Below are 24,264 nucleotides of genomic sequence, written 5' to 3'. Positions count from 1 at the left end.
GCCAGAGGATTTATCTGGCGAGCCACATCTTGTGTCAAAAGGCACATCGAGAGGTTACGCTTTGTCAATCTCACAGGCCATATGTCACTCATTTAAACATCTGCCTCACATCGCGTCGTCGTGTGCACGCGTGTGCACGCGTGTGCACGCGTGTGCATGCTACTGTTTGTATGGAGTAGTTACGATTTTATTGATATAATCGGTGTGCAACAGATATATTCTGTGTTGTTTGTTCTGTCACGGTTCATTGATTCCTATAATAGAAACCTTAAACTATCGAACACAACCATGAAATTACATCTAAACATCCACTGAGCCTTCATGACAATCTGAAGGCCTGAGTGTCCTGAATGCTTTATATTCCACTCAATGACATTTGGATGCACATTTCCCAGCTCCAGCCTCTGTCTCTCTTCCTTGTTCTCTTGCTCTCCTGCTGCGTGACACCCTGATATTGGATTGACCTCATAGGCTGCAGAGATCGGGACATCATTAGCTGCGACCAGCCGCAGACTTGCTGCTCAGGCCTCCTGCACTAAGCCACTGCCCCCGGACAGATCATATAGCGCTGATAGAACCCAGCTGTGCTCTCCGTTACACAGCAGCCATGGTGGCAATAGAGATGTCAGCAAGAAGAGGCAGGCCATTAGAAGCCCTTGCAGCACTGTATGTAATGTCAATAGGTGTGGGTTAATCTGACTTCTATGATATGACCTAATGGGGGATCCTTTTAACTTACGAACCTACAATGTAAGTTAAATATGTAGCATAGAAACATCTTGTTGAATAAAAGGTTATTAGAGAGGCGACTAGGGCTGACGTGGTGAAGGAATTTCCCCTGCGATGATAATGATTGGCTCAACAGCGGGATATGTGGTAATATTGCAACTTTATATAAGATTTATTGTTAGGCTATTATAAGGTATATTGTTGCTTTTTAAATAGTGTAGCATAATGTAAATACACAGCGCTCCTATTGCAAAGAATTAAAAAGGAAAAACGTGAACATAGCGGTTGTGGTGGTTGCTTGCGATTATTATGACAGCTCTAGAGGCAACACATGAAATACAGTGAAAGATCATTTCTACACGTTCCCAGTTTGTAACTCTCTGTTATACATTTTGTAGCTCAGGTTGAGAAGAGTAACTAATTTCCTGTGCGGTGATAATGACTGACTCAACAGCGTGATATGCAGTATTATTGCCTTTTTGTTTTGCAAATTACTTGATTTATCCAAATTTTAGTGCTATGTAAATAAGCTTTATTGTTAGGCCATTATTAGGTATATTGTTGCTTTTTAAATGACAAAAGATGATTAAATACTTGTTTATTGTTAAATACAGAATACAGAAGAGCAATGAGGCGCAGCGTTTTTTATTTTCAGCTTAGACGCTTTGCTTGCATCTGGTTGCTATGATAAGGAATATCTGCAGAAATAAAAAATATCAGCACAAGGAGGAGAACTTGCTCTGGATGAAGAGAGGGCTGAAGCACGTAGGGAGAGAGGACAGACCCGCCGGTTTATGTGTATTCATTTCTCCTCTATTGTTTTTGTTGTTGTTATTCACCACTTGTACATGTAGGATGTGACGGTTGGTCTCTGTGGTATTTGTCCCGCCCCTCCTCCATTGTGATTGGACAGCTGGGTAAAAGAGTCACAGTGACGAGGGCAGTGTTTTACTGAAAGTTGAACATTTTTCAACTCTCGACGATCAGATAAAAACACCAAACGTGCAGCGCTCAGAGCAGAATAGACGCTCAGCTACTTATCACGCTGCTGCCGTTTGTAGCATAGTGTAAATATGCGGCGCTCCCATTGCAATGAATTAAAAAAAGAAGAAACGTGTACAGTAGCGGTTGCAGCGGTTGCAGCGGTTGCTTGCCATCCCCTGCGGTTTGCTTGTTAGTAGCGCGGTACTGCAATATTGCGGTTACTACCCTAGTTGCGATAACCCTGATGACATCAGCATGACATCACCAGGGTTATTTTTCTTACTTTAGAAAGCCCCCCCTGAGTGGGACTCATCATAACAAGTAAACAAGTCTTTATGCATAAAATTGTGCCCATTTGATATGCAGCATATTTTATATGATTCATATGATTCATATAATACGCATATACTGTATATCATAACATAATAACTGAAAAAAGTAGCATTGAATCATAAGCCATACCTATATTATTATTATTATAAAGTTAGATAAGTGAAGTAATTCTGTAATATGATATTCTACCAGCATTAATAATTATAATAAAATGAATTCATTTCACACAGATTTACAATATTTAAAAAAATAAAAATAAATGTATTTCTCAATAATGTAATTACATCATCAACATATTACATTTTGGTAAAAGCCTATAACTTCAATACTAATCCATGCTAAATTATACTTTCATGGCAGCAATTCTTTTGTAAGGGTGAGTCACATTTTTCAATCGGTCGATATCTCATTTTGGTACAAAACTCTTGTTTCTTTGTAATTCTCTGCAGACTATTTCCCTCTCCCACAGCCATGATCACAGGTAAAGGATCAAGCTGAGAGGGCTTATTGTTTTCCAATAGCTGCCCCGCGGCACAGTACTGAAGCCCTGGGTCTTAAATGACCACAGAAGGTATTGATCTTCATAAGGCACTGTTTTCGTTGTTAAATAAACACCACAGGAAATCTGATGAAAGAACCTCACCTTTGTCTGAGTCTCTATCGGTCAACCTTCACCTGGAAAGCATTCCAGTATGGTGGGCTTTACTGGGAGAGAGTAAATACTGTGCATGCCACTTAATGTTAGATTGGGAAAGTGCGTTCACATTACTGAGTGTTATTAATGACGGAAGGGGCTTTTATGAAAGGTTTGTCCCCAGCCAGCTCCCACATGTGAACGGGTAGAATGATCACTTCCCTGAAGGCCTGAAGTCGAGGCAGGCAACGAGAGAATGATTATGGATTGAATTTATGACTTGCTTTCCACTGGTCTCCGAACACGTCTTCTGCTGGCGTGATGAAGCAAATTTCTCTCTTTTTAAAACTTCTATTTACTCTGCTTCTCACTGTTCAGTCAGGAAATAGTTTTTCTCATTAGCCACGGACGCCGCGGTCTGAGTGCTTTATATCGTCTGTGAATAAGGCTCCCATTTCAGGAAGATGCAAAGGCGGCCACCCCGCTGCTGCCCCGAACCTAACCGTGACAACAAATGAAACAAATATAAGTGAAAATTCATGCTCTTGAACGACAACAGGGAAATCACTCTCTCTTACACCGTCTGCGTCTCTCTCTCTCCCTTCACTCGCTCTCCATGTAGCGTCGAGGTCTGAGCGCCGAGCGGACCTCCAAGGCTGTTCAAGCACAAGCGGGGAATATAACGAGCCTCAGCACACATCATTGGAAAACAGTTGACACTAGTACAATTTATTGTCAACGTCCTCCCTATTACCCCTTTAACTCTCTCTTTCAGATCTCCCTTTTCTCTGCGTTTATGCTTTCAGCGCGGCCTTTCAAGCTTCGTCGGCTTTGTGTGCGTAGGTGTACATGGACGTGAGTGGAGAATACTTTTAGCTACTGAGATCTTCCTTCAAAAAAAACAAAACGCAAAAAGGTGTACTTGTTTAACACTCTCTCTCCCTTCCACTCTCTCTTATGCTCTCACTCTCTGTCTTACCAGCATAACCCTTATTACCCTCCTAATTGGATCATGCAACGCTCCTTTGAGTCGGTGGAGCAGGCCAAGTGACCCGCAATCCCTCAGTCTTGTTCTACCTCGCCCCATAGTTATCACTTCTACTGTAGCTGAGGAGCTGATAGCATATCAAAGTCCCGCAGGAAATATAATGAAACTGAGAAGATCTGTATCTTAAAAACAGGGAAGTCATACACACATCGTACTGTGAAGATGATAAAGCATCAAATACATTTTCTGTTTGGTGCGAGAGGAATTCAGGGTTTTTTACTCAAAGACAAAAAAGCAGCCATTGGTCTTTGTAGATAAAATATAATGGCGTGTGCTTATCAGTATTCCTGCCAGTGATCTTCACCCGACAAAGTGGCAGTCTCCGCTGAACGCACTGCAATGCCGGAGAGATAAGCGAGTAATGCTGCAGATAGCACTGTTCTCACCTTTAGATAATTTTGCGTGTAGAGTGTCAGATGATTGCTGATTATCGAACCGCTTTACAGTTGATCTGAATCTCATCTGCACTTAACCTCATTGTTCCTGGAGCAGAGGTGAGAGGAATGTCAATTGGAGTGTGTCTTGTGTGCTCTCTGGCTCTGTTTCAGCTCTCTCTCTCTTTGCCATTCACACACACACACAGGGATACATGCTGCATGTGCACACACAAGCAAACACATTCAGAGCCCCTCTATCCGTCTCACAAACAAACACGAACGCATCAAGAGCTCCTCTTTCTCCCCGCTAACACGCTCACACTAACACCCAGACTCGCTGCATGTCTATAGAGCAGACACAGGCCCATGAAAAATGCATGTCCCTTTGCGTGTTTCATAAGAAACACTCATCGGGATTCCATTCCCATCTCAGCTGAAACACCACACAGGAATATCAATTACACTGGCAATTTGGGTGGCGGTTGTAGGCAGGGAATGGCGCTGAACGAGAATATGGGATCCACGGTGTCATCGTAATGAGAGGGTCACCGTCTCCTGCAGCTCTAAGGCCGGCATTGCTTGCGCACATTATAACATACACGTCGGCTTGAATGTGAGAGAAGTGCTGTTGAGTACGGTGGTGGAATCACGATAAGATGACGAGCCAACGAGGCACTGGAAAAGCAAATGACCTTTCACGGCGAAGTGGACCAACAGCCGACCTGGGAGAGGCTTTAGGTTTTGTAATCATGAGGGTGAGACTGTTATTAACGCGGGCTGCTTTAAAATAATAAGTGATCTAGGATTCTACTTTTCCTCTGAATAGTTTATGCAAAACTAAATATTTGAGAGCAGTTTATCCCTATTTTTCTTCATCATTAATCATTTTTATTGTGTAAAACCTTTCCTGCACAACGGTAAACTGGCTATAATTTCAGATATTTTCAGCATGGGCTTTGATTTCTAATCTTTTCACCATTAATCAAACTCGTTAGTTTGCTGTAGAGTTATCTACTCCTAAACTAGCAGGGAGAGCTACTTTCTGATACAATCCAAAGGTCTCAAAAGGGAAGTCAAGCAGTCTAACACAGAAATCAATTAAATCATGCTCTAGACCACTTGTCAGCAAATTGAGAAAGATTAATTTTATGACCTGGCTCTGGTATAATTACTGTAGGTGTAATGTTTTGTTTTGTTGTATTGTCAAGGGGTCTGGCTTTTGTGTATTTCTTGAATCGTTACAGATACTGCCATGATTTTGCATGTATGCTGTATATGCATATATATATATATATATATGCAAAATGTGTTTTTGTGTAAATTTACTATAAAAAAATATGCTCAAATCATAACATGGCAAACTGCAGCCCAACAGGCAACAACAGCTGTCAGTGTGTCAGTGTGCTGAATTTGACTATGACTTGCCCCAAACTGCATGTGATTATCATAAAGTGGGCATGTCTGTAAAGGGGAGACTCGTGGGTACCAATAGAACCCATTTTCATTAACATATCTTGAGGTCAGAGGTCATAGAACCCCTTTGTAAATGGCCATGCCAGTTTTTCCTCGCCAAAATTTAGCGCAAGTTCGGAACATTATTTAGCCTTCTTTCACGACAAGCTAGTATGATATTGGTTGTTACCAAAGGATTCTTTAGGTTTTCTAGTTTTATATGATGCCTACAACATTACGTACAATAACGTGTTACATGTTTGGTTATTGATGCCTTTTTATATGAAATAAGCTGCACTGAATCACACCCCCAGAGTTCAACAAGTAATGCATTGCAATGTTGTGAAGACATATACTTTTAGAATAAAGTACTACCTCACTGGGTCCACATTCCTCTTCATATTGTATAGGCTAGTGTCCCTGAATTCAACCCCAAATTTAAACTACTTAATTTTTTTTATCTTGGGCATTGCACTTTGAAAATACTGTATTTTGTAACAACTCATTCTATACTATACAATATCTCAAGAGTTGCACCATACGCATTTTCATACCCTGCTTGCAATGCACACTTACATGTGTGTGTATCTATCTCATTCTATCACAGGAGAATCCTTATATGTGCAACAATGAATGTGACGCCACCACTGAGGAGCTGGCTCATCCTCCAGAGTTGATGTTTGACTTTGAGGGTCGCAACCCTACGACGTTTTGGCAGTCCACCTCATGGAAGAAATACCCAAAGCCCCTCCAGGTTAACATCACGCTGTCGTGGAACAAAACCATCGAGCTGACCGACGACATCGTGCTGACCTTTGAGTCAGGCCGACCGGAGCAGATGGTCCTGGAAAAGTCGCTCGACTACGGCCGGACCTGGACCCCGTACCAGTTCTATGCCACCGACTGCCTGGACGCCTTCACCATGGAGCCCAAGACAGTCAACGACCTCACCCAGCGCACCCTGCTGGATATCATCTGCACTGAGGACTACTCCCGAGGCTACGTGTGGAAGAACGACAAGACGGTACGTTTTGAGATAAAGGACCGCTTTGCCTTCTTTGCCGGGCCTCGGCTACACAACATGGCCTCGCTGTACGGCCAGCTGGATACCACCAAGAACCTGAGGGACTTCTTCACCATCACTGATCTGAGGATTAAGCTGCTGAAGCCAGCCACTGGAGCCACCATGGTGGATGAGAATAACCTGTCCAGATACTTCTACGCCATCTCTGACATCAAGGTGCAGGGCAGGTAAGACTCTTTTATAATTCTTACTGGTCTTTTAAAGCAGCTTCAGTTTATAGATTGGGGTTATAAATTAATAAAAAGACAAACAAACCAAAGTTATGTTTACATGCGATGTTTTTCGCCAAAAAACACTGTGTGTATCCTTAAGGTCTAAACAAACATGTTGAGTTCAAATCCTTCCTCATAAATCATTTACAGAGCTGATTTGTCAATATTTTAAATCGTGCATGGGTTACATCCGAGTTTACTTGTTTGCAGTCTTTTTTCTTCACTGCCTTTATTGGTGCATTGCTGCACCTCTTTGCACAGCTGTCAACAAAACCTAAACACCGAAGTGGAGGTCTTTCACAAAAAGAGCCTCCAATTTTCTGTTAACTAAAACTGACCTTTGTCGGGGGAGTTATTTTTTCAAACAGTAGGAGTTCTGTGATGATATCAATACTCCTCAAATTCCTGTAGTCCTCAGCAGTGGATGAAGCCAGATCAATAATGATGGATGTTGTGGAGGGATTGATAGGAATTATATTATTATCATTTTCACAGAACATCAGTATTACCTGGGGTGGTCGATTAGACAAATATATAGGCTATTGGCGATTGGCTCATCGTTTTGGTTTTTTTGGGCAATATTTTGGGCGATTTTATTTTTGGTAATTTAATGGTCTGCCTCCGAAGAACAAGAGCCTCTCAGCCGCTGCTCAGTGGGCCAAAGAGAGGGTTTATTTCGACCAAACCAGAGTTGGTGATTGTTGGAAAACTAACAAAGATGGTTTTGGTGAGTTTTATTTTGTTTTTAGTGTTTTACGACAGCTGATCTCCGAGCTGAAACTAAGGCTGCGCGCCATGCCGCCTACACACACACATAGGCATCTGTGCGAATACATCGGCAAACACCGGTTATTGGGCTGACGATGGCCAGTTGGAAAAATTTTACATATCGCCCAACCGTAGTGGCCGACCATGCGCTATTGAGTTCCAACAGTTTGCAGGTTAATTTCAAACCATAACACCACACACTGATTAGCACTACTTTAAGAGAGCTCATCAGTGAGCTCACCTGCTGAGGTGATCAGCTGGAATGACAACCTACAGACGGTGGCTTCTCCGTGGTACATGGCACCACCCCCGGTGTAGACCAACCTGGTTTTTCTGTCTTCTGTGTAGAAGTTGCCTCTTCTTGTTGTTGTTGGGGTGGTCCAGTTTTGGCATAACAAAATCCAACATATCTCATTTCCACAAAGGGACATCAGATATGTTGCTAATTATGATTTTAGAAATCACCATCAACTGACCAGAAAGGTTAACTACCACAGTCTAAACATGAATGCAAGTCAATCCCAATGTCCCCCCTAATGCCTTAAAGGGATAGTTTGGGTGTTTTGAAGTGGGATTGTATGAGGTATTTATCCATAGTAGGTGTATTACTCGGCATGCCCCCAGCATCGATAAACGGACAGGAGCACAGGCACTGGAGCAAAGAAATACAGTGCTGTGAACGGGGACGGCAGAAAAATATATTTTAACCACCTAAAAAAAAGGCTCACCTAAAAATGTTTTATATCTGTTTAAGTGTACGCTATATTTATAATATTTCCAACGTTGAACTGAACTGAAAGTGAAATACTGTTTTTGTCATCTGAGCCTGCTGGCTTTAGAGAGAGCATTGATAAGTTTCACTTTCAGTTCAGTTCCCCATCAGAAGGGAGAAGGAAAGGGCTGTCTGACGGCAAGATAAAGATGCGAAAATATTCTAATATAGCGTACACTTTAACAGATATTGATTTTTTAAGGTGAGCCTTTGTTCTAGGTGGCTAAAATATGTTTTTCTGCTGTCCCCGTTTACAGCACTGAAATGCTTTGCTCCTGTGTTGGTACTCCTGTCTGTTTCTCCAAACTGGGGGCACGCTGACCGTCATCTACTGTAAATAATACACCTACTATGGATAAATATCTCATACAACCCCAGTTCAAAACACCTGAACCATCCCTTTACGCCCTAAACCCTCAGGGACTTACTGACGTCACCTGGTAAATGCCTGAGTGTGAGAGGCTGCAAGGGCTCAAAATGGTATCAGTACGAACGTGACAGCACTTTGCATGTTATGTACAATTGTGGGATTTTATTTTACTTTTTTTACTGCCTGATTTGAACGTCTGCCAGGCTCTTGCCTTACGAGACAAGAGGTAATCGTCAAATAATCAATTGATTCGTGTTTGTCAAAACAATATCATTAAGCAAATTTAAAAGAAAAGTTGATGAATATACTCTGATTTCATGGATTTTTTATGTACCATTTTAAATGCTTAATGGTAATTTAGTGTTTCTGTGTAAATTTAAAATGCCAGGCTGAATACCCATGTGCCGTCCTCTGTTTACCTTTCTTTTTTTTTTTAACGCCTCTGGGCTTTCCCTGGTAACCCTGCTTAACATCACAAAGCTGTGAATTGTGGGTTATTCCCTCAAGCAAAATCTGCAATAATGCGATCTTACGGAAAGTGTGCATATAAGGGCTCAAATTGACAGTTGGACAGCCCTTAAACCCTCACGGCCTTTGCGGGAACGCGGCTCCAAGGCCGCGAGTCTGTGAGTGTGGACATTGGGATTGGGTCTATGAAAGCAGTTTTATAAGGAGGATTCCTAAGTGAATAAATACATTATATTACAGATTAAAGCTTCAAAATGCAAAGGCCTAAGTCTTGCACAATTTGCACTTGTAGACTTGTAGCAGTCAAAGTGTTCAGGTGGCCCAGACACCTGAATTCAACCCAGTCCAAAAGTCTGTTTCTAAAATTAGTCTGAATCAGGCAAAAAAAGGATCCGCCTGAGCAGACGCTGAACCCTACTCTCCTAAATTACTTATTATAACCCTAACTTGACAAGGACAGAGGGCTGAGATTTCCTCCTGTGAGCCGTGGCGAGGAGAAGAGTTTTAATGCATGTCTCTGCATTTTTTATTGCGGACACACATCAAGATTCCGGAGACATCTCATAACCCCATAATGTGATATTACGATTATTGGGTCAGGTCGAACATAAATTCCGGAGAGCCGAACTTACTTTGGTTACATTTTTTAGTTTTAAAACATTGTTGTCAGTTTAATTAAATAACAACATTACCGAGAGCTTTCCTGTTGATTACCACAACTTTTGATGAATACGAACATTTTTACACCGTTACTAATCTCTATATAATTACACAAATGTTCTTATTGTAATTAATTCACTTTTTTAATTACACCCACAGATATCACCATCCACATTTCTCATTGCCATTATACAAGCAGAAGTCAGCTGCTAAGGCTGTAAACAGAATAATATACTGTATGACTAAATGTTTATTAACTGTGTTTTTTTATTCCAATTAAACCAGTTCAATTTAGTTTATTATTTACTTTCACACAATAGTGGGGACAGATGCCACAAGACGGGAGAGAAAAGACATCTAAAAGTGTTTTTATATTCTGATGAAAAACAACTTAAGTGTAGAGTCTTATGTGAAGCAGAATTTAGCCAAAAGTCAAAGATCTCCGTGTGCACAGTTACGTTCAGGTACATTACCATTAGCTATAGAAACAGGCAGTTTTACTGGCCTCCCTGAGGAGAAAAGACTTCATGTGATTTAGGTGAGACTGGAGACAAAGTCGTTTTCAAGTTTTATTGCTCATTATATGATGATTTAAGGGCTCTTTAAGTGAAATGCCCTTAATTTCTGAGTTTTCCTGGATGAATGACCATAAGAAACGTGAGCTGTATTTTAGGAAGGGAACATTTTGTTTGGCGATTATTATTTCTATAGCTCGGGTGAGGAGACAAAGTTCTTTTTTGCAAAGTAATGTAAGAAGTTATGTTCATATTATAATAAATAAATAAATATGATAAAATTATAGTACATGAAGTATAACTTTCATTTTATTAAAGCTGCATTAAATGATTTTTGGCCACTTGGGGGCAGCTGAATATGGACATTTCATCAGCCCAGTCCTTATGGCAAACTTGGTAGCAAACAGTTGCTTATTCCACCAGACACATAGCAATATTAGCATTCATTTGGAGTCCATTCATTTGGCCACCTGATTAATGGAAGTCCAATATTCAATCTCCTTTTAGCTGTGGTCTGGTTGCTCAACCCGGTCTCACGGGAAGGCGTATAAATAGCACAACATCACACAGACATTCCACTTGTCATGAGGACCCATTTTATGCTTTCCACACGTCATTTGTCCGCAGTTAGGTTTAGGCAACAAAACCACTTAGTTAGGATTAGGAAAAACGTCATGGTTGGGCTTGAATTAAGTACGTAAACTAAGTAGAATATGTACAGAAACAACGTAGCATAAGTGCAGAAAGCACGTGACAAACGTCGCTAAAAAAAACACGTGACAAACGTCACTAATGTAACTTACAAAACAAAACACCGGTCACGAACACTGGTCTCCTGGTCAAAAGTCGTGTGTTTGTTGGACCCATCCTCCTCCCCAACTGCTCGCCATAAGCGGCCTTTCTCGCTTTTTATTCTATTTCACTAGCTCTGAGCGTAGCATATTTATGCGGATGCGTTTATATTGTAGTCAGTACAGACTACATGACATACAAATGACACGCCGAAAGCTATTGCAAGCTAAATGCCTTGCTCATTTTCGTGTCATTGAAATGCCATTTTGTGCGACCGGACTGGGTCTCCACCAACTCCTGAGGGACAAATCTGACTTTATAGCTGCTAATTGCTCCACTTTGTTCAGCAGATAGTCGCTTACTTTGTCTGTATGCCATTTGGTGCTGAGCAGGTAGTGTACAGTGCATTTATTAGTTTTTATCGCTGGAAACAAGGATGATAAAAGCATGCGTCTGCTGGCCCAAAAACAAACAAAAACAGTCCAAAAATATATTAAAAAGATTTGTAGAACTGCAGAGTTAGGTGATTTGTGTGGGTTTGTCACTAAAAGCATCCCCCTTCACATCAAACACAATAATTTGATCCATTGTTAATATAAAAAATATTGATTAGCGCAGCTTTTAAGAGAGCCAATTCTATTCCACCTCTTTGAATTTAGATATTCCTCCGTCTCCACTTAAAAAAGTGTAAAGGTTTTCCTATTTTCCCCATTTTAAAACCTACATTTTCAGTAGAATTATTCCGTCTGCTTACCGGCATGTCGTTAACACAGCCTGCAATGTTGCGACGTATAATATATCCATCAGTGAGTCATCAGAATGCCTCTGTGATTTTCAGGGAATGGAAACATTGTCGTTTCATGATGCATGGAAATGGCCCACATGATGGTCGTAAAGCCTCTACAGCTGCTCTCCAAATGGGAACTGTGTTGCTTGCTGCAGTTGGTTTATATGAGGATAACTAGGTTGGTAATGACCCATCAGATGGGCCCTCGGTGAATTGAAACAGTTAGTCCCTAATTAGAATTCAGTCGACTTCAATGGCAGATTAGAACCATTAGCACGTTGGCTAATTGGTAGGAGACTAATCTTGTAATTAAGAGCATTTGCAGCTGATTAAATGGTAATCATCGGAGACACATCAGTGAAACGTGGAGACATTCAGAATTGCCAGGCCGTGGTTCCAAATTTAGCCTTGCCCTGTTTAATAATGAGTAGATTTATGGCTTAATCTATGAGGTTTCCTTTTTGAGCAAGCTGTAGTTTACGCTTTAAATAACACACATTTTCAAACATCTCTAGTACGTTTTAATCATCTTTGATTTGTTCAGATTTTTGCAACCAGCAGTCAGTCACTGAACATGAGCTGTCATAACTGGCAAAACATCTGACAACACTTTATGATGTTTGATGACTTTGATCACATGCCACAACAACTTTTTCATAATGGTGGCAAGTGGTATTCGCAATTCATCTATCAGAGCGATATAAAAGCTATGCAGTCAGACACACTCTTCCAATATTCTCACTCATACTGTAAACATGAATTGATGAGTTCTACATTGCAGGGCTTGCCACCAAGCAGAGAATAGCATCTCCCACAGATATCTTATTTTGCTATTCATTAGAAAGAGTAAAAGGTTAGATGGGAGGAAAATAAGCTATTTTGCCCAATTTTCCATCCTGCCCCCGGGTATCAAATTCAATTTTCCACCAAAAGTTTGCAGTGAGAAAGAAAAGAAAATAAACATACGATTTCTGTCCAGAGGTGGATCAGTAACTCACTTGAAAGAGGGCGTTGGAGACGGGTGGGGAGAGACTGATTAGAGTTCCGACCAGACTCAGCAGCCTCCTGGCTACAACCAAATGTGAAAGCCTTATCACAGAATGACCATCCTGTCCGAGAATTCCCAGAATACTCCACAAATGCTGATTAACTTTCACTCATATACCGCTGAATATGTGCAGTGTCAGGTGACCTGCGGATATGTTTGTGAATGTCACAGCTCTGAATGGATGGATGCCTAAATAAATGTCAAATTATATTTCCACAATGATCTGTGAATGCTTTTGCCTCATTTCACACTTAAATTTCAGAAATGACAAAAGTAATATGAATTCACCTTGTTTGCGTAAAGTTCACAAGAAGTTTGCAAATATGAAAAGATAATATAAAAATTAGTCAAAAATGAATAAGTCATTTAAATTGGTGAAAATGTTAGAAAAAAATCAATCATAGAACAATTGAACTCACCCACACCCTGTTTTTCTTGAGGATCATTTTGTCACACAAGGTCACAACGTTTCATATTTAAACCAGGGCTGTCAATCGATTAAAATATTTAATCGTGATTAATCGCATGATTGTCTATAGTTAATCACGATTAATCGCAAATTAATCACATTTTTCATCTGTTTGAAATGTACCTTAAAAGGGAGATTTGTCAAGTATTTAATAGTCTTATCAACATGGGAGTGGGCAAAAATGCTTGCTTTATGCAAATATATGTATATATTTATTATTGGAAATCGATTAACAACACAAAAAAATTACAAATATTGTCCAGAAACCCTCACAGGTACTACATTTAGCATAAAAAATATGCTCAAATCATAACATGGCAAACTCAAGCCCAACAGGCAACAACAGCTGTCAGTGTGTCAGTGTGCTGACTCGACTATTACTTGCCTAAAACTGCATGTGATTATCATAAAGTGGGCATGTCTGTAAAGGGGGAGACTCGTGGGTACCCATAGAACCCATTTTCATTCACATATCTTAAGGTCAGAGGTCATGGGACACCTTTGAAAAAGGCCATGCCAGTTTTTCCTCACCAAAATTTAGCTTAAGTTTGGAGCGTTATTTAACCTCTGCGACAATCTTTTATGACATGGCTGGTACCAATGGATTCCTTAGGTTTTTTAGTTTCATATGATGCCAGAATCTTCACGGCTTTAAAACTGAACCCGCTACAACCTAAAAATTGCAAGATGCATTTATGCATCAAAGATATTAGTGGCGTTAAAACAAATTTGCGCTAATGCCTTACTATGACATTAACTTTGATAGCCCTAATAATTAGTTTGTTGTCACCTTTAAATACTTATAGATACAATAGAGTTGCATCAGAAAACCGTCAGCAACTTAAAACATCGCAAGGAATTACACTCGCACTGGATGATTCTGCACCTCATGATTTATGTCCAATGCCAAGTCAGTACCAGTAAAGGAAGTAGTGAGCCCTTCAGGCAGAAAGAAAGGGTGTGGAGGTCAGGGTGGTGGAATTTCAGTCAAGAGACCGGAGTATGTGAACCTCCACATTTCTCCCTTTCAGTAACACACATCTTGCAAAGCCATGCACTGCAAACCTTCAGCTCGCTGCCACCCCCGCTCTCTTTCACAGTGAAAGAAGTATGAAATATGGTGAGCGATCACATATGTTGCATCTATCTAGTAGTGTTTCAATATCAGCGGGGAGAAAGCCGACCCTGAGCAATAAAACCTAATGCTGTAGGTAACCCCTTACATCCAGCTCAACCCTTACCGTACCTAGTCGTACTATAGATATCATGCTCAGAACTGATTACTCTGGTAACACAATGAATCCACACAAAAGTAAATAAAACAGCATCCTCAACATGGTTCATTTGTGCAAGTTGAGCGTACAAATCTTTAAAGACTGAGGCTCATTACCTGCAGGCTCTTGGAAGCCATTGCGAGAAAAACATAATGAAATCCCAAACTTAAGTGCCCGAGGCAGGTTGAAGCAAAGCAGGCACGCCAATAAAAGTAAATAACATTTCATTCAGAAATAAATCCGTAGAAGCTCGAGACGCCACACACGGTAACACAAAAGAACCAGAGTAGATTTCTCCTTTAATAATCGAAGAATTGTTGCAGAGCACAAGTTTATAAAAGTGGCTTTACAAGGCTCAGAATCACATTGCTCAAAATACTGTGACAAATCTTCCTGTACAATAGAGGTCTTGTATGATAGAAAAAGTTGTGGGTAAAAGAAGACATGAGGAAAAGCTAGTAGGGGGATTATTTTTGTTCACCTCTCCTGAGCAGAGAGTCGTGTGTGGCGGGGGTAGCCGTGCTATTGATTTCTAATGTTATTCCACATCAACGGAAAACAAAAACCTTGAACCGTGCAGGCTGTCCCACCTTTCACGTCTCCCTCTCCATCGTTCCTCACTTATTGATCAGATGTCTGCTCGTTAATTAAGACGTGACCGCTGCCGGCTGGCTGCGCGGTCAGAGCTGCACATCTGCAGGGCTGCAGCGGGGCCTGGGAATGAGAGGCAGCTAATCCATAAGTGCTAATGTGCTATTTTTCTCATCCCCCCCATGTCATTCTCTATTTTTCCCTAACCGCTTCTCTCGTTTTTCTTTTTTTTACTTACCTCACTGTTTCTTTCTCTTTTCCTTTTTTTTTTACCTAGTTTTCAAACATTGTCAAAGCAACCATAAAATAACTTTTTAACACGGCCACAGGTCTTATGTCAAGATACAAAGCTATCACTATATATATACACACATACAGAGACATGTATTTCCAAGTTCATGCAGTTTAGAATGAGTGGGAATTATGTGTAATTAGGCAATGTTATTATATTAAATTAGATTAAACTTTATTGTCATTGCACAGAGTGCTGGCACTGAGACAATGAAATGTAGTTTAGTATCTAAACAGAGTGCGGAAAGCAGTTAAGTGCAGAGTAATGTGCATAATAGAGCCAGGGCGAGCGTTTTTTCAAACAAGCGACAGCCTGTTCGCTGACGCACGGAGCAGGTTAGGGCATCTTCATTGGGAAAAACTGAAACAATCTGATGTTCGCTCGTTCACATCACATCCAGTTAGGAAGAGGTGTCAGGGGTAGATATGTAAGGGATAATGTACAGCATGTGAAATATACTCTGAAAGGGTCTTGCATCGCCCTGAAGGGGGTTTATTTCACAACAATGACCCACTAGCTGTACATTATCCCGCTTATTACACGGCTACTTACTTTAGAAATCAATAATTTGACACAAAAACTGTCCGTAAGGGTCCAACATCAGAACTGCCTCCATAGCAACGGACAGTCAGTAGAACGCCATGATTGACCAATCAGAATTGTGTATTCGACAAAGTCAACAAGAATACGCTAAGATATATATACAGTTTGAACAGTATGAAACATGCAGCAATTACAGTTGGTCAGTGTGGCCATTTACTCTTCTATTACTGGCATAACATTTTGTATATATTTTGTATACATTTTGTATTTTGTATATATTAACTAACGACGTATATCTACTTAAGAACTAATTTGTGTAGCGCAACTTGTGATGCATAAATCTCCAGTTAACATTATTATGAATATGCTAAGTTTGAGTTTAAGACAGTTGGTGCAGCTCCAGGATTACTGTACGCAAAGACACGTTGATGTTTCTCAAAGACTTATTGATCATAGAACATTTAATCATTTTTCATTTCGGAAAATATGCCATTTTTGATACTAGTGTTGTGCAATTCAATACCCAGTGAAACGCTGCTCTGTAACACATCAGGAAGTTAGAATATCTAATGTTAACACGACTGCAGGCTTGTAGAAATTAAAAAGAGAGATGTTTTATTCCCTTCTGACTTTCTATAATGACAAATATTAAACAAAAGCAAATGTCAAAGACAAAACATATCCTGATTCTTCCCTCTGAGATAAACTGTACAAGAATTATTCAAAGGCAATTTAGATACAAAAGAAATATAGTTTTAGATAAGATATGAAACATTTTAGTATTATTATATGCTCCCCAATGTTCCCCTCGAGCTATAGACAAACTCCGTATCCCTCTCTCCCGGTGGGAATCTTGAGCTCATAAAAGTACCGTATCACACACTTCAACTGTATCTTGCACTTAAAAAGGAGTCTATCCAAATGTAGCTCCTCCACAGTGCACTCACAGGACGGGCATCGCACCCAGCTGAACCACATATAGAAGATCTAAACAAGGTATGCCTTCCAACGGTTGCGTATAGAAATTCAAGAAAAAAGTGTCATGATATTGCACCATATCATCGACTGTATAATGTGCTGGGATATTTCCCTCCCTCATTCATTTAAACTTCTGACATTTGAATACTTCTATCCCTACTACAGTATGTTTGCATGTCTCTCTCCCTCTTTCTCTCTGTACATTTATAAGGCAGGACAGGATGCAGCGGGAGGAAATAAATTCCTCTGGAGTGTTTGAGTAAAGGATGTTGTTGAGTAGCTAGATGGAATTTGGCGTTGATTTTTTAGCTCAGTGGGTTCAAATGATTTCATAATTTTTGACTGTTGCAAAGTACACTTCTGCAAAGACGGCAGAGCATGCACAGTTGCACAGTGTGTGTAGTTTTTAACCCAGCCCAAGTTTTTATACTTTTTCCTCATTCAATATTTTCACATTCAAAAAGGTTTTTGAACCCAGATCCACCCTCATCTTTAAGCAATTTCTGTTTCCCTTCCTTTAAAGATGTTTGCTGCCTCCGACAGATGCTTTTTCATTTCATGTCTAGTGTGAAGACTGTGTCAAAGTGTGCTGTTGAATCACCTATTGCCAACGTTCAATTGTTGATACCATTATTTGCAATTTAAATCATCCCCGGACAGTTAACAGCATACATACTACATGGTTAAGTAGCAGTTAAGACATCTTTTACCTTTATCAACCTCTATAGGTGACGAAAAGATATGCATCTATTCCTCTGGAGTTACATCAGACTGTAACTCAAATTCAAAATTTCAGAGATCTCTAAATAGCTAATGAGCAGCGTGGTTACTATCTTTAAGACACAAGGTATAGTTTATGGAAATGTCTGTTTTAAAGACCAGAGGAGTTTACATTCTACAAATGTGCATGCAAGATTTTTAAGGCTGCTTTGATATTTTTTTAATTAAATCTCTCTAATTTAACTTTAAATGGATTTAATGTTTCTCCACAAGATTTACGGCCTTTGACACTCCTTTGAGGCCACCATTTAGTGAGCTAAGATTCACAGAAAATGTGATTGCACTGGTAAATACATAAAGAAAACGTGAACCTAGAATTACTGCCTCGTTGTTGTATTCCTCCGCCAACCAGTCAAGTTGCAGTTTACGTCCATGTCTGTCCAAAATGTCATCACTTCATCATTTTATCCTGTTAGACATTTGTGTGAAATTGCCATTTTTTGGTCTTCGAAGCTTTGGTGAGAAATATTTGAAGGTATTCGAAGCTTCGGGACAGTATCACTGCCACACTACTGTAAATACACTCACTTCTAAACATAACAAACAGTGATATCCGTCTGAGAATAACTAATAATAAGAATTCATGTTGAATATGAATAATGACTAATGTGGGATTATTCTACTTTGGGATTTATACATTATTATTACATACTTGTTTATAAAAAAAACAAAAAAAACAACAATTCAAATACTGATTTGAAGGTTGATAACCATGGCAACTGTTGAAGCTTCAAAGCATTCGGGTCAGCCCTAGGACGGACGTGAGGTCGTAGTGACCTTTGACCACTGCAATCTAAGCAGTTCAACCTCGAGTCCAAGTGGACGTTTGTACCAAATTTGAAGAAATTCCCTCAAAGTGTTCCTGAGATATCGCATTCAAGAGAATGGGACAGACGTGAGGTCACAGTGACCTTGACCTTTGACCATCAAAATTTAATCAGTTCACCCTTGAGTCCAGGTGGACATTTGTCTCAAATTTGAAGAAATTCCCTCCAGGCGTTCCTGAGATATATTGCAAGAGAATAGTCGGATGTACGGACGGACGACAACCTCAAAAACATAATGCCTCTGGCCACGGCTGTCACTGGCGCAGAGGCATAAAAAAGTGCTTATGTGGTTACATTGGATAAATTGACCTTAACATGACCTAAGCATTTCTAAATAACGCCTACAACCCTGTCAACAGGAGCAGAGATCCAACGGAATCATTTACTGAAGAGGGTATCTTACATTGTCCATTATTTAGCAGTTGAAAGACTTAGACTTGAAAGACATGAAAGGCTAGGAACATTCATTCATTCATTATCCGTAACCGCTTATCCTATTCAGGGTCGCCGGGGGGGCTGGAGCCGAATCCCAGCTGACATTGGGCGAAGGCGGGGGTACACCCTGGAAGGCTAGGAACACAGGATACATCGATATGGCCCACAGCCAAAGTAAACAGCGAGCCAAGCCGATCAAACACAGGACACTCATTTTTTAGCACTGGACTGGAATCTTCCTGTAAATGGCTACATCGCAGTCTTGCCCTTCACATAACCACACCAGCACAACACAAACCACACACACACACAAACTCTCTGGCTCTTATCCAGCCTCTCACATACAGTATGCACACACACACATATGCCTCCAATCCTCCAAGCCCGTGCCCTGTGAACCATGACAGCTGTAGCCAGCTTGATTGACAGAGTTTGAAAGTCAGGTTCAAGTGCAGGTTCACACGACCCCCAGCGTTACTCCGCTACCACCGTAAGGCTCTCTCCGGCTCTGCCAATGCCTGCTCACTTATCTTCCACCAGATGTCTGTCACATGCTGCGATGTTTTCTGCCAGTCATCTCGCCGTCTCCAGCGTTTAATTAGTGCTCATTAAGGCTCAGGCTTTCTTTGTAAATAATATATGGAGGGAAAGTACATCAACATAAGCTGTCTCTGGTGGGCCGGCAACCATGAATAGTAAAATCATCAACATGTCCTTTTTGCTACACTTACTGTATGATCAAGCTTGACTAGTACTGGAACAGACAAGGTTGTGGTGGCTTCACGAGTTCAAATGGTGTATACATGTGTGCATACGTTTAAGATGAACGTTAAAGCATGTTTCTTCTTTCTCATTACATAAAAGTATTAACACTACAGATTTGTACTTTCACCCTTCACACTGGAGTAGGTGAATACATGCAGTAAGCACCACTTGCATGCTTCTGTGCTCTCACACACGCACACAAACACAGAGCATGCAGCCAGCCTCTGATTTCCATATTAATATGTCTTCCCATTGCCGATTTCTTCACGGCTTCCTCCTTGTCTCAGTGGCTTACATCACATGAATGAGGCGGCCCTCCTAGGGCTGAGGTGGGTAGACATTACCATACTGTATGCCTACATCAATGCACAACCTCAATAATAGGCCCTGTCATTGAAACAAATCACAGGCTTTCAGTGGCGGTGGCCCAAGCCACGTAAATTCAAATTTCATTTCGCCTCGGCAGAAAATTGAAGCAGGGGGAATTAACTTGTGATCCATTCCTAATATTTCTCCAACAATTTGGGGAGCCCTGGCGTGGCTACTTTATATTTCGACGGGGGACGCAAACAATTTGCTTGAGATGTATTACATTACACCCCGAAGAATGACAAAATTGGCCACAGCACACAGCGACGAAAACAAGCCTAATCGGACTCTTCAATTTCACGGTGACACAGCCTGGTGTAATGAGGTGACTCTGTGTCTCCCCTCCTCTCCTTGTGAGAGAGTTCAATGCCATCCAAAAATGTAAGAGCAGTCAATGTAAATGTAACGCTGTCGAACTCATTATGTTGGCTGGATTTGTCTTGTTCCTGCTCAAAGTATTGTTGTTGACTTTTCTTTCCCTATTCTTGCAACTATGTGTTTGAGTTTTCTAAAGAGAAGCCTGGATGTTAACAATTCAGTTTTTGCCTCGTGCTAGTTATGAAACTGGATAGATACTGTTTTCAATTCACTGTTATGAACCTTCAAATTCAAATCAAGTTACAGCAAACGTGCCTTTTTTACCTTTAGGGCTATTTTTATAAACATTTCACTGTGTTAACTGCATATTTATTTTTAAATCACATTATGCAACGCTGTATTATTAATTTGAATATACATGAATCATTTTATTCCACAAGAGTAAACACAGTTTAACAAACCAGATAACATTTAACATATTTTTCCACATGAAAGTATCCAGTTTATTTGTTTAGCACCTTTCAACAACAGGACCACGGGATTTAGGAAATACTGAGGTCATGAGTCCAAATCCCTCCAGCATTAATATTTAATTCATTCAGTTGACTGTTATATTGTAGTTTCTGTAAATGTAATGTAAAAAACATTAAAGGTCTGAATGCTGTTTCCAAAACCTTATCCAAACTTAAAGGTGCAGTGTGTAGGATCTGGCAGCATCTAGCGGTGAGGTTGCAGATTGCAACCAACTGAAACTTCACCCGTGTGCTCTGTAAAGAGGAGCCGCTCCCTATGTAGATATAAACGGCTCATTCTAGGGTAACGAAAACACAACGATTCTTAATTTTAGGTGATGATATGCTAAAGAAAACGTACTTATTAGACAGTGATCAACCGCTTATAAGGATCAAAAAGCTTGGGACAGAATCAGTCCTATACATACGCTGTTTAAATTATTTGCTTACAGTAATCAAGTAGTCTGCTTATCGTGTTCATTTTGGGTCTTTTCATAAATGACAACATATAGAAAAAAATTCAAAAACTACGTAAGACTAACGTTAATATAATTATTATTATTTTTTATTTTACTCCCTTACTTCGCCTCGCGGACTATCTGCTTTCCGGCTGGATGCCTGAGGCTGATGCTGCGTGCACATAGATACCTTGACGGGAAAAGAAAGTCATCTCTGAATGAAAAAACGAACCTTTGTGGTCCTAAAAGTAGTCAAATTTCAATATTTTGAGACAAAAAACACTGGGAACAGCCTTTAAATAAACAAAATGTGTTTTTTTCAAATTGTGTACTGGCAAAAAAAACACAAAGTGTTCTACAGAAGACAATAAGCAAGACTTAAAAAGAGCAAAATCAAATACAGGATAAAAAGAAGCATAAATTGAATAAACAGATTTAACAGGAAAATAATTACGGTGCAGTGCGAGATAGAGTATGAGTGAATAGTCCCAAATTTAATTTAATAAAAGGCGGCGGCAAACAGAAAGGGTTTAAGCCTCCGTTCTCAGAAGATCTGAGAGGTCTGGATGTTCATAACACAGCAGCTGACCACTGATAATCATTCGTCTTTGGCTCCAAAAACAATTAGTTCTGTTTTATCTTTGTTTAGCTGGAGGCAATTTCACCATTTCCTCCATGTTCGCATGATTCACAGCATTCCTTCCTCTCATGTAAAAGACATCAAACAGCCTCTCTTTCCCTGTAAGGTGTTGCCAGCTTGTTCTGGTTTGTTCAGGTAACACATTGACATTCATCTAAAACTTTCAGCAAGGCCAAAGTTTCAGCCTTGATCTCTCCATATCTGTCAGAGCTATCGCTGGTCGGGATATGGAGGCTCTCAAAGTGTCTTGTCGAGGAAAGTTTCAGGAAACTTCAGTATGTATTTATACAGCATGGAGGCGCATTAAGGTTCTGACCATGGGCGACTTGTGCGAGGGAACAGGTGAGATATAGAGCTGAGGGAGGCTGGTTTGCTCAGTCAGTCTTAGCAGTCAGAGTGGCAGTCATGGGTTAAATCTCTAATGACCAAAAAAGACAGAAAAGAGGCTTTCCAGTCTAAAATAGCTAGTTTATAAAATTCTCAGTAATGTCTGTATACACATTTGTAGGTTTAAAGCTGGAGTAGGCAGATTGGAGCAAATATGATTTAAGAAAAATTTATATTTCAAAAAACAGTCACTATATCCTGACAGCAGTGCATGAGACAGGTAATCTAAAAAAAATGGTGTGCCTTTGTGTCCTCCTGAGTCCCCCGGTGCTCCTAATGGCATCTGTAAGATTTCACAGACCGGAGGAAAACAACCAATCACAGCCGAGCAAGAGCCTGCTGTCTATGAGCCGGCTGTCAATCACTCGCGAACTCCGATCAAACGGTCAAACTAGGCAGCGCTGATCAAATATGAATCAATATGTTATATCAAAATGTTTTCAGAAACATCTTGTAGTGTACGGTTTAGCTGTAAAATGAGAGTTTGTGACCCGGCAGTCATGTTGAGATCAGTTGAGGAAAAACCAAGCACCGCCCACCAGCCGGAGCAAACATTCACAGGTTATTATGGAGTTATTGCCCAACGATGCAAAAAATAATCTGCCGCTTTAAGGGCAATGGTCTTAGGAGAAGAAAACCTTTTGTAGGAGCTGCTGGCACTATTTTTCCAAAAGTAGATAATATGCAATTCTTATTATCTTCATTTTCCGTATCTTCATAGCAGTGGGGAATAATTCACAGACATTTTAGCTACCGACCTTTCATCAGTGTATGACCTGGCGCTGTGAGCCTCAGGATTTATACCCTACCACGGGTGCTAACAATCAATTAGGTCAACCACATCATTGCCCCCACAAAGAGAGAGAACCTCAGTTGAACCATAGGGAACAACATGAAACACCAGGCACATATAGTACTGTCTGTTAGTCAGCATCAGCAATTGTTCACATAGAATATAGATTTATAGCAGCAAGGAAGCCATGAATTGAAGTGTGAAATATAGAGAGTGCAGACCTTATCTCATGGTGTGGCGATGTGCAGGTCAAAAGACGTCAGGACTAATATTGATTAAAGCAAACTGTTGGGGGGGGGGCATCAATGTAGCATTTTAAAGACTACATTTCAATGTGTAGTTAGAACCTGCTACACTGAAACGCTGTTAGAGTGATGGTTATATACAACCAAGTTGTCAAAACAACTTTTCATCTTAAAGTTAGCCCAGTTATAACTGAAACATACCAGCGCCTCCTCTGAGTGGGATGCTATTAATGTTATTGAATACATTTCTGCTTTTCCAGCTATGACGTGTCGAAACGTCTGCCGTGAAAAAAGGACTATGCTTATAGAACTTTTCATTGCCATTCTGTTGCTAGGGCAACAGCTTTGGTCCAAGTTGACTTCCTGTCAGCTACTGCATTAACAAACCTTGCAACAGGAAATACAAACGTTTATGTTGTCAAGCATGAAAAGGTTTATATTCTTTTTCTTTAAAAGGTCTTATTGATGACATTTTTATTTAGATGAATAATATTTCAGTATCGCTTCTCCATTCATGAAATTATGACTGTGAACTAATCATTTAAAAAAAAATTG

General features: G+C 40.3%; 1 protein-coding gene across 3 annotated transcripts in view; it reads left to right on the top strand.

Annotated features, from left to right (window-relative positions):
* LOC141777538 (netrin-G1-like) overlaps positions 1 to 24,264 on the top strand; it is a 77,435-nt gene that overhangs the window by 29,090 nt on the left and 24,081 nt on the right. For all 3 annotated transcript variants that reach the window (XM_074651890.1, XM_074651889.1, XM_074651888.1), the window contains exon 3: positions 6,165 to 6,808. In XM_074651890.1, the coding sequence (XP_074507991.1) occupies positions 6,165 to 6,808 (644 nt within the window). The remainder of the gene's footprint in view (positions 1 to 6,164; positions 6,809 to 24,264) is intronic.

The sequence above is a fragment of the Sebastes fasciatus genome, chromosome 11, assembly GCF_043250625.1.
Source record: "Sebastes fasciatus isolate fSebFas1 chromosome 11, fSebFas1.pri, whole genome shotgun sequence".
NCBI classification, from domain to species: Eukaryota; Metazoa; Chordata; class Actinopteri; order Perciformes; family Sebastidae; genus Sebastes; species Sebastes fasciatus.
The sequence above is the reverse complement of the archived record's forward strand: the minus strand, read 5'-3'. Positions and strand labels throughout refer to the sequence as shown.